The following is a 15227-nucleotide window of genomic DNA, read 5'->3' as shown; positions in this document are numbered from 1 at the left end:
GGCTAGCTCCTCAACAGTATTTCATTTTCTTGCTTACAGGGCTAACTTAAAAGAGTTTTTTCAATGCCGCAGTGACTGAAGAAGCAGTTCACTCCCATGTAACCATGAAAGAGAGCCAGAGAGCTTTTTGCACCATGCATTTTATTATTATTTTCAAATAATTAGCACCATATCATTAAGGAATCTTGAATCCAACTGAGGTCTTCCTTTTGCATGTGACTGTAGATGCATTTCATGAATAGTTTGGACCCTTGTCAATGCATTTTTTTTTGAAAAAGAAAAAAAAGTACTTTGTGTATGTTATCTAAAGCATGTAACCCTAAGATGTTGCATTCAAAACTGACAATAAAGACCTTTCCCAAATATGTTGGTGTTCTGTAGACTGTTTTAATATGCTCTTTCTAATTCATCTTTTGGACCAAAAATGAAAATAAAATAAAATGGGGAATATTCACATTTGCACTCACATAGGGAGAAGCCAGGACGAGTCAGGGTGTTACAAATTTTTGCACGCATCGCACTGAACCAAGCTTATTTTGACCTTGCAGGCAATAAAAACGAAAATGGATGAACTTAGGCCTTTGATACCAGTGTTGGAAGAGTACAAAGCCGATGCCAAATTGGTATTGCAGTTTAAAGAGGAGGTCCAGAATCTGACGTCAGTGCTTAACGAGCTGCAAGAGGAGATTGGCGCCTATGACTACGATGAACTTCAGAGCAGAGTGTCAAATCTTGAAGAAAGGCTCCGTGCATGCATGCAAAAATTAGGTAGGCTCAGAACCCTGTGGTGGGACAGGCTCACCTCCCACCCACGTATAGTGAATTACACAGATAGAGATAGTAGTGCTGAAATGGATAGCTCCCTTCTGGCTTTAGCAAAGCCATACTGTATTCCCACCATTATGCAAACCCAGGTGTCTTCCCAAGGCCATCTTCTCCAGAGAGTGAAATATGGTAACCACTCATTGAGTTTTGGTTTCCAAACATTATGCCAAGCCTAGTGGACAGTCTCTAGCACAGTCTTTAGTTAGTTATATATCTTTTAGAAAGAAGAGTAAGGGCATAAATTACATGCTGCATGTATTTTGAACAGTCTATGAATATAGAAGATGGGCCTATAGGGTATAAAATTAACACAAAGGAAGAGAGACACACCACTTACTGACTGTAGTTTTCCCAATTTGAGAAACAATTTTAGTCATCTTTCTCAAGGAGAATGAATTAAGCATCATTTGGTTATGAAGAGTAACAGGAAACATTTAATTTTATTTTAGGAAAATAGGAAGTTTCCCTCACTTCCAGGAAGTGAGGCATGATCTAAGAAAGTTTAGATGTAAGTGACATCAGTGTGCAAGAAAAAAAGGTCAATTGTTTCCAAGAAGCATCCCCAAAATTAGTGGACTGAATTTCATTCTTCCTTCTGATTGAACACCCACTTGCATTATTGACTTTCCAGTTGAGTGCTATAATACCATCTTGGCAAGTTAACTGCTGAAATCACCTTTAAGGAGCACATATAAAATTCCAATGGATTTCTTAGTGAAGTCTTAGTCTTGGTAAAGATTAGATATGTCCTACTCATGAGATCATATTGATAAGGTGCTAGTTCATTTCTATTTCCCTATTTGTTGGGGGGAGGGTGTCGCACTTTGTAATGAAGCTTCCTTTAGCGTTTTAACTGTCTTCTTATTCTTCTCATACAATCAGTTACCCTACTCTCACCCAAATATCCTACCTAGTGGCTAAATATATCCAGAGGGAACATTTAATTTTAGAATATTTCTGGACACTTCTTATGGTACTAGTCAACTGGGAGACAGAATACACACAACAGTAAAGAAAGTAGGGTTGAAGAAAATATTGTTTCATGAATAGGCATTTTGTTTTTAATATCCCTTTCATTTATTCATTTTTAAAAGCCCACACGCTAAAGACTGAAGATGCGTTTGATAGAAAAGCCATAATATTTTCAGTTCCCTAGTATAAGATATGTATAATATCATAAGATATGCAGTCTTTTACTTTACAATTAGTTTTAGTTTTTATCATCTACAGAACATTATCTCATCTCTGAAAAAAAAATCAGTGTATTCATATTATAAAAAAGTTACAATAAATACCTTTGATGTAGTGTAATTGGGGGGGGGGGGAAGCCCTAGTCTACAAATCAGTACACTTGGGTTCTGTTTCCAACTGTACTATTCAATAACTGGGTAGCTTTGCACAAATGACTTTCTGGACAGTACACTTTCCCCAAAAGTAAAATAAAGGGGTTGAACTAAGTGACCTCAAAGATCAAGCCTAAAGTCCTATGATTCTATAGGCATATCTAAAATAAGGAATTGTGGGTTATATCTGAGGTATAATCTTTGGACTTCCACTGGAGAAAGAGCTTACTGCTGTGACTTCATGTCCCCATGTGAAATGCATTTTATTAATCTCCTTAAAGATTAATCTTTATAGAAATCACTTAGGCTTGCAATGCTGTCTCTTTCTTAGCTTTGAGAAATAAGGATTTAGTTTTCTTTCACAAGTGGGCAGTTTTCTACATTTTTGCCACTTTAACTATGGGGCAGGCAAATTTGGGGAACATAGAACCCCCCAAATGACCCAGAAATACAATGACCAACACAAATAGAGAATAGCAGAATAAAAGTTGCAGATGGTGAAAATGTAAGGACTTTTCCAACTTGGGAAAATGTCCCTCTCAGGATGATGCATGGCTGTTCCATCTGTGCTGGGACCTATTTTTAGATATTCGTGTGAATATATTTTGTAGTTTAAGATCTTGGGACTCCCACGTGCTTACCCATGGATTGCTGAAAGGATTGGTTTGGGAAAAAAAACAGAGATTGAAATGGCCCCTATGCTTTTTTAACCCTTTCAGCTATAGCAATATACATGAATATCTACATTTCATAATCCTAGTCTAAAACCTCTCTTAGAACTTCATATGAATTATAAAATGCTGCTGAAAATCAAAGACTGTACAAACATGTGACCTATGCTGTTCTAGGAGATCTGATGAAATATGCATGAAGCAGTAGAATGATCAATGGATTTGGAGGGTGAGGATCTAGTTCCAAATCCCAGCTCTGTTAGCATGGGCAAGCTTCTTGACTTCTCTGGACCTCAGTTTACTCATCTTTAAAATGGAATGGGTGGGACTAAATGATCTTTGAGGTCCCTTCCAGCTCTAAATATTGAATCTTGTGTCAACCTTTCAATGACTAAGATGGAGAACAGCTTTAAAACACTGGCCTTTGAAGTGATGGAAGAAGGAAGCAAGTGCTTTTATTTGTCTGATATTTTGTGATAACAGAATAACAATCTCTTGATCCTCATACAACAACAACATTTAGTATTTAAGTAGGATGTGGATTATAACTCTTCTTTGGAAGAAGGGAAATGTGAGGCTAAAAGAAATGAAATAACTCATTTAAGAACACATAGTTAGTTAGACCCAGCACTAAGAACCCAGAGATGAATTAGATATAACATCTAGAACTGAAATTTGGCCAATGGCACCTCCACCAGTCATCAATTCTCTGGAACTGGGAGGATTTCACTCATTTTTCTTCCCCTTGCATCCAATTTTTATGGTTCAATGGCCTCAGAACCCAAGTGTCAAAAAAATTCCAAATGATAGTAATATGAGATACTCATTTTAGCTTTACAAATAACTGTGGGACACTTTTCTAGCTAGGATTCCTCACTAAGAAGTGTACCAGGGGTACATGACAAAGGAAATGAGTGTTATAAGTGGCCCAGTATTATAGCCTTGCTTAGTGAATAGGTTACTTGCAAAGCTATTTGCTGCCACCTCCCTACCACTCTTGACTCATTCAAGTGCCTCCAGAATTAGCTGAGGCAAAGTCTGACTGTAGATTTCTTAGTCTTGGAGCATTGCTGCTCCCTTCCCTGGTGTAACATAATCAAGAAAGAGATTCATTGCAGTGAACCAACTTATTCTTAACTAAGTCTTTTTTGTATTTCTTTTTTTTCTTCAACTTCTCTTAAGGTCGATATTGGTGATACTTCTTGACCCTGTTATATACACATATATGAAAAAAATCAATAGTAGATGGTAGAATTTGTTTTTCTGTTTCCATTTTAAAAAATGACCATCTATCCAGGGATTTTACACTTCATCTAATAAGCTGAACCAAAGACTCAAATTGGAAACTGCCATTTGCTATAGTCTTGGAAACAAGAGGTCAACAAGAGGTCTCTTGAATTTCTTCTCTGAAAAGGATCTATTTTCTTATATTTTTCCTATTATTGCTCTAATTTCTTAAGCATGTTGAACAGAAAGGGAAAATATGTTTGCCCTAAGGACTTCATATCTCTGAACCTGGAGTGTTAGCTGCAACATCTCCCCATAGACAGGGTGTACTCTCAAAGGCTAAAAAGAGAGTCACCTGTATTAGCAGCTCTTTAATTGGTTGACCAGTGGGTTCTTTGCCAACCAGAAGGTTAAGATGGGGGGGCGGGATGGTGCTCCCTGATGTCCAATGTTCTTGAAATGGTGAAAGGTAGGTTCCTATAATGGACAGAAGAAAAAAAATCCACAATACAGGACTTCAGGTCTTGTGATAAAGGTTAGTAGTGGATTCCTTTATGTCAGCAATCAAATGTTTTAACCAAAACGTCAGGTCTAATATCAGGGGATTTCTTAGCTGCAAAGTACTTGCTAACTGGGGAGCTCCTTATGAGCCTGTTGATTGATCAGTCCTTCAATTTGATGAAAGTGGCATCTTTCCTAACCATACAATAGCAGCAAAGTATACTTTGCCTTAACGTCTCCATTATTCACTCTCATGCGGAGGGGTCATCTGAAACTAATTTCTTAGATCTCTAATAAGAAAAGTAAGTGAGGGCTGCAAAGGAAGAATAGTTTAGCTCTTGAGTATTGCATTGGGACTGGTGGTTAGACTTGGTATTTCATTTGGATCATAGGTTTTGATCTGGGAAGGACTTCAGAGAGAGTTCAGTCCACTCATTTTACAACAGCATAACAACAAGACAAAACAGCATAACAAAACTAAATAACAACAGTAATAATGTTGGCCTTATGTACTTACTAGCTGTGTGATCATGGGCAAGTCATTTAACCTGTATTTGCCTCAGTTTCCTCAACTGTAAAATGGGGATAATAATAGCACCTACCTCTCAGGTTGGTGTAAGGATTAAACGACATAATGTTCTTAAAGCACTGAGCGTAGTGTCTGGCACAGAGGAGTTGATTAATAAATGTTTGTTTCATTCTTCATTTTCTTCCTTCTTTCTTTCCTAACATTTATAGCTTTAGGATTTTCCAGTTGTTGTACAAATGTTATCTCATTTGATTAAGGCCAAGAGAGCCCTTGCTTCAGGTCACACAGGCAGTAAGTCACAGAGGTGGAGTACTCTGACTTTGGATCTAGACCCCTTTTAATATACTGCATTGCCCTCCAAGTAAACAGGAAGGAACTTCTATCCTTCAGCTCCATCAGGGCTAGTCAGTCAATAGGAAAAGGCCTTTGAGAAAGTCTAATCCAGTTCATTTTGGTCTGACTGGTTACCCACATAGGATAAAAAGAAGATCATGGTGTACCTGGTTTCAGAATCTACCTCCTGAATCCTAAGTGCTGAACATCGCCCTTTACTTTATCAGATTGATTCCTAGAAGCCATATTTCTGTCCATTTGTTCTGAGTTTTTATGAGTAGTTTTATGTAATAAGAGGTTAGGATCTATAATCTTGTGGCCAGACTACAGGATTTGGAATCAGAAGATAGAGGTTTGAAACCTAGTCTACTGCTTACTAATTGTGAGACCTTGGGAAAGTAACTCAGTCTCTCTGAAGCTCAATTTTTTCATCTGTAAAACAAAGGGAGGAATTGGACCAAATCACCTCTAAGATCTCTTCAGCTCTAAATCCTATGATGATCTTCTTAGGTCCTGAACATTTTTTCCCCTGCTGAAGACATAGGATCATAAAGGATCATGAGATTTAGAGCTAGAAGAGAACTCAAAAATCATTAAGTCTATGAATTTGAAATAACTTCATCCTTAACCCTTCTGTATGACAATATCCCTCAAACTCAACAGGAATACAAAAGGCTGAATGGAGAGGACAGGTAGTTATTGACTACTTTTCCTGAGGAGTTGGTGTCTAGTAAGGTAGTCCAGTGACTTAGGTGAGCTGAGATTATTGATCATCATACCTCTTTTGGGGAAATTAAGTACATCTTTAGGTAGGCCTCTATGTCTAGCCCATTGATTTAGACCTCAAGCATGTTCTTTCTGGCCTTTTGTATTCAGACAATTCTGTTCCTTCTCGGCTACCTTGGATACCTTTTCAAAAGTATCTGGATCATGGTTAAAATCAACTTCAATGTTCCTTGAGGGGTCACTATGCAAAGTTACTAACTTCAGTGTATTTCTTTTCCTCCCTAATTTGCACCATCTCTGTTGTGAATAGCTATTACAGTCATTGATATGTGAAGGTTATAGTATCTTTGAATCTTCGTTCTAGAATACTAGAACCTTAGAAAAGACAGGAGTCTTGGGGGTCATTTAATTTAGCTTCACACCTAGTATAAGAATTTTCCATGTAGACTCCTGACAAGTAATCATCCATCTTCTACTCTGTGATGGACAGTTGAATGAAGATACCTTTTCTTCTATGCTTAATGTAGTGGGAGAAAAATATACTAGGAATAGTTTTGGATTTGGTGTCATGAGGCCTAGATTTGAATCCTGCCTCTGCAACTTACTCCCTGTATGGCCCTTGGGTAATTCATGTCAACCTCTTTGGGCTTCAAGTTCCCCTCTGTGTAAATGAGGAAATTGGATTATATCTCTAAGGTCTCTTCCAGCTCTAAATGTATTATATGGTAGTGAAAAGACAACTCAGATTTCTTTTTTTGTTTGGACTAATCAAGACAAAAGACACATTCTGAACCAAATATGTAAAGTTTGTCTTTGCTTCTTTCTTATGGAATTAAAAAAAAACCCTTTTGATTGTTCTAGAAGGCTTTGGCTGAAACCAGATTTGATTGAAAACCAAAAATAAGTACGCAGTTCAGCATTGACAACCTTGTGCCTGTGGACAACAATGTAGATAGGATAGTGAAATGGAATATGTGAAGTTTACCTTTATTTACTCCTGAATCAGTGGTTTCCAGGAAAATACAAGTGACCCAAGGAAATGGTCCAGTATAAAGACTAATGGAGCACAATGGGGCCCTGGGCAAAATTGGGGAGTGGGGAATTTTGTCTTGTACATCTCATCCTTTACTTACCATGTCTACCTTCTTCCTCTCTGTCTTCTCACACACTCCCCACCTTCAAATGTTTTTCTACTATCACAGCCTCTCCTGAATGGGAGAAAAAGCCTTTGGTAAATTTATTTACACTGACGTATTTGTGACTTTGTGTGACTATTCCCAAGAAAAAAAATTTTTTTTGAGAAAAGAGTTTGGAAGAGGACAGTGGAGCCCAAATGGTGAAATCTAAAGCCCAGTGTGTTTAAATGGAGGGGTTTTGAAGGTCCCTGGGTAACTATCTACTCAGTCTATATTCAGGTCATCTTCATCTGGAGCCATTCAAATGCCATGCTTAAGAAAGGACATTTACAAAGACTTCCCAAACTCTGGTAGCCAGAATGTTGTTAAGTTGCCTTCTATTGCCCTGGGCTTCCTCTTTCTCCTCATTTGTTGGAGTGGGTTCAGAATTGGGCAGGTAAGGGAAGTAGCAAAGGACAAAATATGATTACAAGAAGCCCCCTTTCAGCTGAGACTAGGCTTTTCTGTCTGAGATTGGAGTGTTATGTCTCCCTTTCTCAGACTGCCTCTGACCCTTCTTTAAGCCTCTCATTTTCCTTTCTCCTGCTTCATTGCTATGGTGTAGGTGCTCATACACACACACACACACACACACCCCACACACATTTTGACATAAAACCTGGAACATATAAGGAGGTAAAAGAATTATAAAAACATTGAAATTCTGTATTGCTGAAATGCTGACTTTTGTTTGAACTATAATACCTTTTTCTTTGTAGTGAGGAAGATTTCCATTACTCAGCAAATATTTATTGAGCTGCTGTTATGTTCAAGGCATTATGCTAAATGGTGTAGAAAAATAGGGAGATAGATGCAAAATATAGTTTTTGTCCTCAAGGAGCTTGACATCTTATGGTATATGACATCTCGAAGAACATGCATATATATATATATATATGATAAACACATGGGTCACTATGTGACCACTGCTGTGAGTCCTAGTGCTATAAGAGTTTAGTTGAAAAGATGACTTCTGGCTAAAAGGATTAACAAGATAGGAGGTCTTATTTGATCAGTACCTGAAGGATAGGTAGGATTTTGACTGACAGAGGTAAATTAAGATGGCATTTCAGGCATATAGAACAACATGAACAAAGGTAGGGAGACAGGAAAAAGGTTATTCTGGAGGTCAATCAGCTAATCTGCTTTTTTTCCTTTTCACTTGGGGGAAGGATGGAATAGGAAAACACCAGCAGTGGCTTGATCCCTGAACATGCTGTTGAGTGACCAGACACCAAGGCCATTTCTTACCAGTTGTAAAGTGTGTGTGTGTGTGTGTGTGTGTGTGTGTGTGTGTGTGTGACAGAGAGAGAGAGAGAGAGAGAGAGAGAGAGAGAGAGAGAGAGAGAGAGGGAGAGAGAGAGGGAGAGAGAGAGAGAGAGAGAGAGAGAGAGAGAGAGAGAGAGAGAGAGAGAAACAGACAGACAAAGATGGAGACAGAGACAGAGAATAGAGACAGAAAGACAGATAAAAAATGGGGGATGGAGACAGGCTTTATTTGCTCTAGGAATTACGAAAATTGAGATGGCTGGAAGTTCATGCAATTGTGTTTAATGGGAAAAAAGTATTATCTTCAGGGTGAGAATGTAGTAAAGAGCAGAGTTTTATTTTTTTTCCTGAGGATATCAAATTAGTGAACCCTTTGGAGGTTCATGATTAGATTTATTTCCTGAGCAACACATAGAGAGAACATACATCTAGCCAATAAAGGAAAGTTTCTTTGAAAGGGAAATAGTTAAGGATTTAAGCATTTTTAGGTCAATGCTGCCATCTCCCTGAGTAGCCCCTCCCTAAGCAAAGTTTATATGAACTGATTCTGTGAATTTGTAGGAGAGTTTATAGCCCCATATTCTTATAGTTGATATGAATTCCCTTTTTCTGTTTGTTTGTACTCAGCAGATGCTGACTTGCCCATATGGCCTTGGGATCTTCCCAAGGTTAATAGGACTGAGAGGAAATGACTCACATAGACAGAATGTAGAGTTTGACTCCTGTGATTCCCAAAATATGTGTCCTCCTCCTTCTCTCTTAAAATACTCAGTGTAGCTCTATCACTTTGGACAGCTCAGTGGAGAAAGAGCTAATCTGAGATGTTCCTCAAACTAGACCCTCTCCTGAGGTTCCCAGTCATTTATTAGTTATACCCAAATTCAACATATCTCTTGTATTTATTTAGATAATCTTCCTTTTTTCATCTGTCTCCAAATTCTTGCCCCCTTTTACAGAAAGTCTACCATGAAAATGTGGAAGAAATTGTACAGGTAAATTGGTATCAGTTGTTGTGGACAGACATGAGCCTCAGAATCAAATGAGATTAAAATTTCCTTGCTTAACTGGGCCTCACATCTTTTCCAAAGATATTGAAGAGATCAGTGACCAAATCAAAGATTTGGTTAAACAGGTTAATTTATAGCTCTGTTCTTAACAATCCCTAAGCAATAGTTCCTGTTGCTGATTAAAATTACATTGTAGTATATTGGGAGAGGGTCATTTTAAAAAGTATGTATTTATTTTTCAAAATGAAGATTGGGCATGGAAAAAAATATATGAATCAATCATGAATCATAGGATTTCAAACTGAAAGGAAACATACATATATATAGTGTGTGTGTGTGTGTGTGTGTGTATGGATATAGATAGATAGATAGATATAGATACACACACACACACACACACACACACACACACATTTCCCACTTTAGGGAGGGATAGAATAGGGAAAGACCAGCATTGGTCTAACTCCCTGAGAACACTGTCAAGTGACCAGGTACCAAGGACAGTTCTCAACATAGCATTAAGGACTTTATCTTTGAACATTTGTCACAAGCTGTTTTGGGGTGTGTGTGTGTGTGTGTGTGTGTGTGTGTGTGTGTGAGAGAGAGAGAGAGAGAGAGAGAGAGAGAGAGAGAGAGAGAGAGAGAAAAGCTATTTTATAGATGAAGAAGCTCAAGTCCAGAGAGGCTGAGTACTTTGTGTAAGGTCATCAAGAGAACAAGCAGCACAGCTAACATTTGAAACCAGGTCTTCTGGGCCCAAAACAGTGTTCTTTCCACTACACCACATCATATGGTAATTTTATTTATTTATTAACCCTCTAGCTATGAAACAACAGCTTGGAGAGATGACTTATTAGTGTGTGTGTGTGTGTGTGTGTGTGTGTGTGTGTGTGTGTGTGTGGCAGTTGGGGTTAAATAACTTCCCAGAGTGTCACAGCGAGTGAGTGTTATGTGTCTGAGGTTGTATTTGAACTCAAGTCCTCCTGATTCCATGGCCAGCGCTCTATCCACTGTGCCACCTAGCTGCCCCTCATTTTTTTTCTTAACTTGAAAAAAAAAGATAATTTGATTTGCATTTGGGTTCAAAGGTTGATTCTGATTGTGCTCGGAATTGACTTCTTTCTAGATGCCACTTCATCAACACCCTTGTCTTGGGCAAATCTGTCTCTCTAACTTGAAATGCAGGAAGCAGTTATAGCAGGTCCTGGTTTAGGGCCCTGAGCTTTGAGCTCTTGCTAGGTTTCATGAGAGGCTATTTAATAGAGATATCCCCTTCTCTTTCTAATGGGGGTGGGCGGGAAGCTGTAGCAGAAATCTGGTTCTGAGCAGGTGAGAAATGGAGTGTATTTGGTACCCTTCTTGTTTGTCAGTGGATGGAGCTTGGCAGGTGGGAGGGGCTTTAAAGGGATTGTACAAATTGAATGGCAGTTGAGTGAGGTGTAATTTACAATTCTCCCACAGATCCTTGATCTTCTCTGAACTTTACATACTATTATGTACACACACTAATGAGAGCTTCTGGTAAGGATGCAATGCTGACTTGGACCATTTGTATTCAGGTCTAGACTGAAGGCTAAAGGCAGAAAAACAGCCTACCAAAGGTTTAAAAAGAAGCAAGAGGGGGTTTCCTCCAGGAGAAAGAATCCTATAATAGGTCCTTTTCCTGTGGTCCCTGGTTCTCACTGAGTGACATAGTATGATACAGTGTGAAGAGAAGTGTCTTGCCTTTGGAATCAGAGGTCTTGGGTTCAAATCTTCCTCTGTTATTTACCTATGTCACTTTTGGCAAGCTGTTTAACTTCTCTAGGCTTTAGTTTTCTCATCTGTAAAATGAAGGGACTGAGCTTGGATAAGGTTCTTACTAAGATTACTTCCATCTCTAAATTTTGTGTTGTATGGTTGATTCACACTTTTTTTCTTTCCATGCCTACCCTTCATTTTTAAAAAAAAAATCATACACTTTTTAAAAAATCCAAAATTATCTCCCCCAATACTCCAAGGCCATTTTTGTCAGCAATAAGAATTTAAAGATTGGTAAGAACAGCCAGAGAGTTCTGAATTAACCCATTTTATCAAAGCAAGATGTTTGTAAAATGTTGGAGGGGGGCAGGGTTACACTAGAAGACCTCTGATGTCTCTTGCAGCTCTAAATCTAGTGCCCTAGGACTCTGGAAAACAAAGGAGACTCTCCAGAAACAGCCTATTAAACCTATACCCCTTTGTCCTCCAGATGAGTTTGCATTTGAGAGCATGTGGCTGAAGAGAATTTTATTGCAGAATGGTATCATATGACCTCCTACCAGGTCTGTGACCACCTAACGTATCTGTGATCTAGCGATAGAAAAACAGAAGCCATGTTGAACACTACAAGGCATTCATTCGTTTATTTAACATACATCTATTGAGTGCCTACAGAATACAGAGGCCTGTACTAGGCACTGGGGACGATGCAAGATCCAACTAACTAATTACAGCTGACATGTATATGGCTGTTAAAAATTTGCAGTCTTTAACAGCGAAGTGGATAGAGTGTGGAGCCTGGAGTCTAGGAGATCTGAATTCAAATTCAACATGAGAAACTTGGTCGAGGAATTTAGCCTTCTGCCTGCCTCAGTTTCCTCCACAGTTGTGAGAGTCAGATGAAATACTATTTGTAAGGCACTTAGGGCATGTGTAGCACATGGTGAGTGCTTAACAAATGCTTGTTTCCTTTCTTCCTTTGATAATATTGTGTTTGATCCTCACAAAAAATCTGTGAGCTGGTACTGCAGCTTTTGTCATCCTTATTGTGCAATTGAGGAAGCTGAGACTTACAGAGATGGAATCCATTGTGCCCATCCCTGTTAGGGGCAGGATTTGAACCCAGTCATTTTCTGATTCTAAGCCTAGCTTTCTTTCCTCTGTGTCATGCTGTTTCCCTGAATGAAGCTTCAGTCTACTAGAGGGATACAGCACCAATATAGCTATCATGTGATATTGCACATCATACGTAAGTGCATCAGAGATCACCCAAAGAAAGTGCTTTCTCTATGAGGTCCAAGAAGGGGAGGTCATTCCCAATTAGAGAGATTTCCATGGAATCTTCCCATTCAAAAGGTGACATCTGAATAGAACTCTATAAGGTAGGAAATATGGTTGTGTAAAATACATAGAGGCCTTGACTTTCATGGTCAGGGTCCTAGCTACTAAACTTAGTTTTCAAGTAATCCGCTACGTGATCTTGGAAAGTCATTTTCCTCCTCTGAGTCTCCATTTCCCTCTCTGTTAAATTATGAGACTAGACTAGGTGGTCTCTAAGGTGCTTTCTGGTTCTAAATTCAGTGTCTTGACCTTTCTACATTGTAACATCCCACCAATTCTGCCATTCTGTATTCTAACATCCCTTCTGGCTCTGTAAATCAAGGTGGGGTTTAGTTGTTGTTATTATTATTGTTACTGTTGTTTAATTTTACCAAATGTGTCATTAAATTAATGGCTGGTTTTCAATTAGTGCTGGCAGCCCCTGCTGCCTTTGTCCATGGTGCCATGGTGGCATGGACGAGGTAAGTTTATTCTTTCTCTCTATCTCGCTTCCTTATGCTATCTTGGGATTATGAAAGCAGAGCTTGCTAAGGTTTACAGGTCCAACCTTGTATAATTTGTGATTTTTTTGTTGAACTGATGAAATACTCCTCCCCACCCAGCAAGCTCCAAATTCTTATTACTTGAGTCTAGTTATTGTGTCCACTTTGAAAGCAAGATTTTTTCCCCCTTAGGCCATTGGAGTTAAGTGACTTGCCCAGGGTCACACAGCTAGTGTCAAGTGTTTGGTGTGAGGCCAGATTTGAACTCAGGTCCTCCTGACTCCAGGGCTGGTGCTCTGTCCACTGCGCCACCTAGCTGCCCCAGAAAGCAAGCTTAACTTAACAAGAATGCAATAAACAGCTCCATGGACCCTTTGGACACCAATGGTACCTTCATCCCATTTTTTTTTCCTAGCTGAGCTTCATGATCCCAGGAAGGCTATTTTACGCTTAACCTGGAGGTTAAGGGCAAAGCAGAGTTTGAGTGAGCACTCTGAGGTCCCACAGCACAGCCTGGAATAGACACAGCAGTTCTCCAGACTCCAGTCTTATGTTTCAGACAGTGCCTCCTCTTGTTCCCTCCCCCTCCCCCACTTAATGCCAGGAATAGCATTGCAGGCATGTCCATGTAGTCACAGCCTCTTCTCACTAGGTGATTTTAATTGATAAGAATATTTAAAGAGTAATGTGCCCTAACTTAATGAAACAACTGGTCCATGGGGTGCGTGCATGTGTATGTGTGTGTGTGTGTGTGTGTGTGTGTGTGTGTGTGTGTGTGTGTATGTAAGGGAATCATTGCTCTTGGTGGGGAAGATTTGCTTCTTTATCCTTTGTTTTAAACCCAAATGGTGTTGAAATGAGCATCTCAACCCTTCTTCTTCTATGTAAAGCAGCTTGGCATGGATGCAGTCGGCTTCCAGAAGACTCATATGCAGCTACCTCTTTTCTATACCAAGATGACTGCCCTTGAGCAGCATCTGGCTTCATTTACTATTCTGCTGGTAATGCAGCACTTCTGGTTTGGGGAGGGTATGGTTTCTCTGGGCCACTATGATAAGGGATGTTGCCATTAAAAACAAGGGCATGAACAAATGTTCAGCAGCCATTCACAGATTAATGGCAGGGAATGAAAGCAGAGCTTCCCTCTCCCACCTCTGAGAGAAAGGAATGCTCTTTCCACCTCCTTCCACCCTTGACAGTGCATGCTATTATGGGAACATCCCAATTGTTAAATTGACTTTGAGTGAGGCCATTTGCCCCCAGTTGCTAATTCACCTTGTTCCTCTGCATTACACTATTTTGCAGCTTGTGGCAAATTAACAGGGATCAGCGACCCAGTGACCATAAAAACCTCGGGATCAAGGTTTGGATCCTGGATGACAGACCCACTTGCACCAGAAGGTGATAACAGGGTAAGTTTATTCTCTCTCCCCACATCACTTCATTATCCCATCTTGAGGCTATGAAAACAGAGCTGGCTAAGGTTTATAGGTATGATCTTGTACAATTTGTGATCTTTGAAACTGATAAAACTCCCTCAAGCTCCAAATTCCTAGCACTTGAGTCTAGTTATTATGTTTATGTCCACTTTGAAAGCAAATTCAATTTAATGAGAATTCGATAAACAGCTCCGTGGAGGCCTCTGAAAAGAGTAGTTCTATATGGTCATGGAAAGGATACTTACTATTAACTAAAATGTTGTTCTGGGTCACTTTAATAGGAACACTAGTCTTTCCTCCTAGTGTGAGTCTGTAATGGTCAGCCAGAGAAAGCTATTTGCCAAAATGGCTTGGGTAGGAATCAACTAAGAAGGAATGAGGTTTAGAACAACTGACTAGCTAAGAAAAAAGACCCAAGGCCATGGGATCTAGTAGAATTTGTAATTTCCTTATCTCAGGCCACTTTTAAGGAAAAGATAGCCAACTGTAATAGCTTGAGCTAAGTATAGCCTAGAGGTGGAAGAAAGACTAGATTAGCATTTCCAGAGCTGTATGTTGGTAGGAAAATGCCAGTACAGTTGTAAAGATGGGAACCATCTAGCTGGGGATAATTCCATAA

The 15227-nt window shown here is 39.3% G+C and overlaps 1 protein-coding gene across 2 annotated transcripts in view; it reads left to right on the top strand.

The window, feature by feature from the left end:
* Nucleotides 1-15227, top strand: part of OLFM1 (olfactomedin 1) — a 59686-nt gene that overhangs the window by 31444 nt on the left and 13015 nt on the right. For both annotated transcript variants that reach the window (XM_020981916.2, XM_020981915.2), the window contains exons 4-5: nucleotides 549-768; nucleotides 14475-14581. In XM_020981916.2, the coding sequence (XP_020837575.1) occupies nucleotides 549-768; nucleotides 14475-14581 (327 nt within the window). The remainder of the gene's footprint in view (nucleotides 1-548; nucleotides 769-14474; nucleotides 14582-15227) is intronic.

This window comes from Phascolarctos cinereus, unplaced genomic scaffold (assembly GCF_003287225.1).
Source record: "Phascolarctos cinereus isolate Bilbo 61053 unplaced genomic scaffold, phaCin_HiC Scaffold_2;HRSCAF=192, whole genome shotgun sequence".
NCBI lineage: Eukaryota > Metazoa > Chordata > Mammalia > Diprotodontia > Phascolarctidae > Phascolarctos > Phascolarctos cinereus.
Note: the sequence above shows the minus strand (reverse complement) of the source record. Positions and strands in the feature narration are given on the sequence as shown.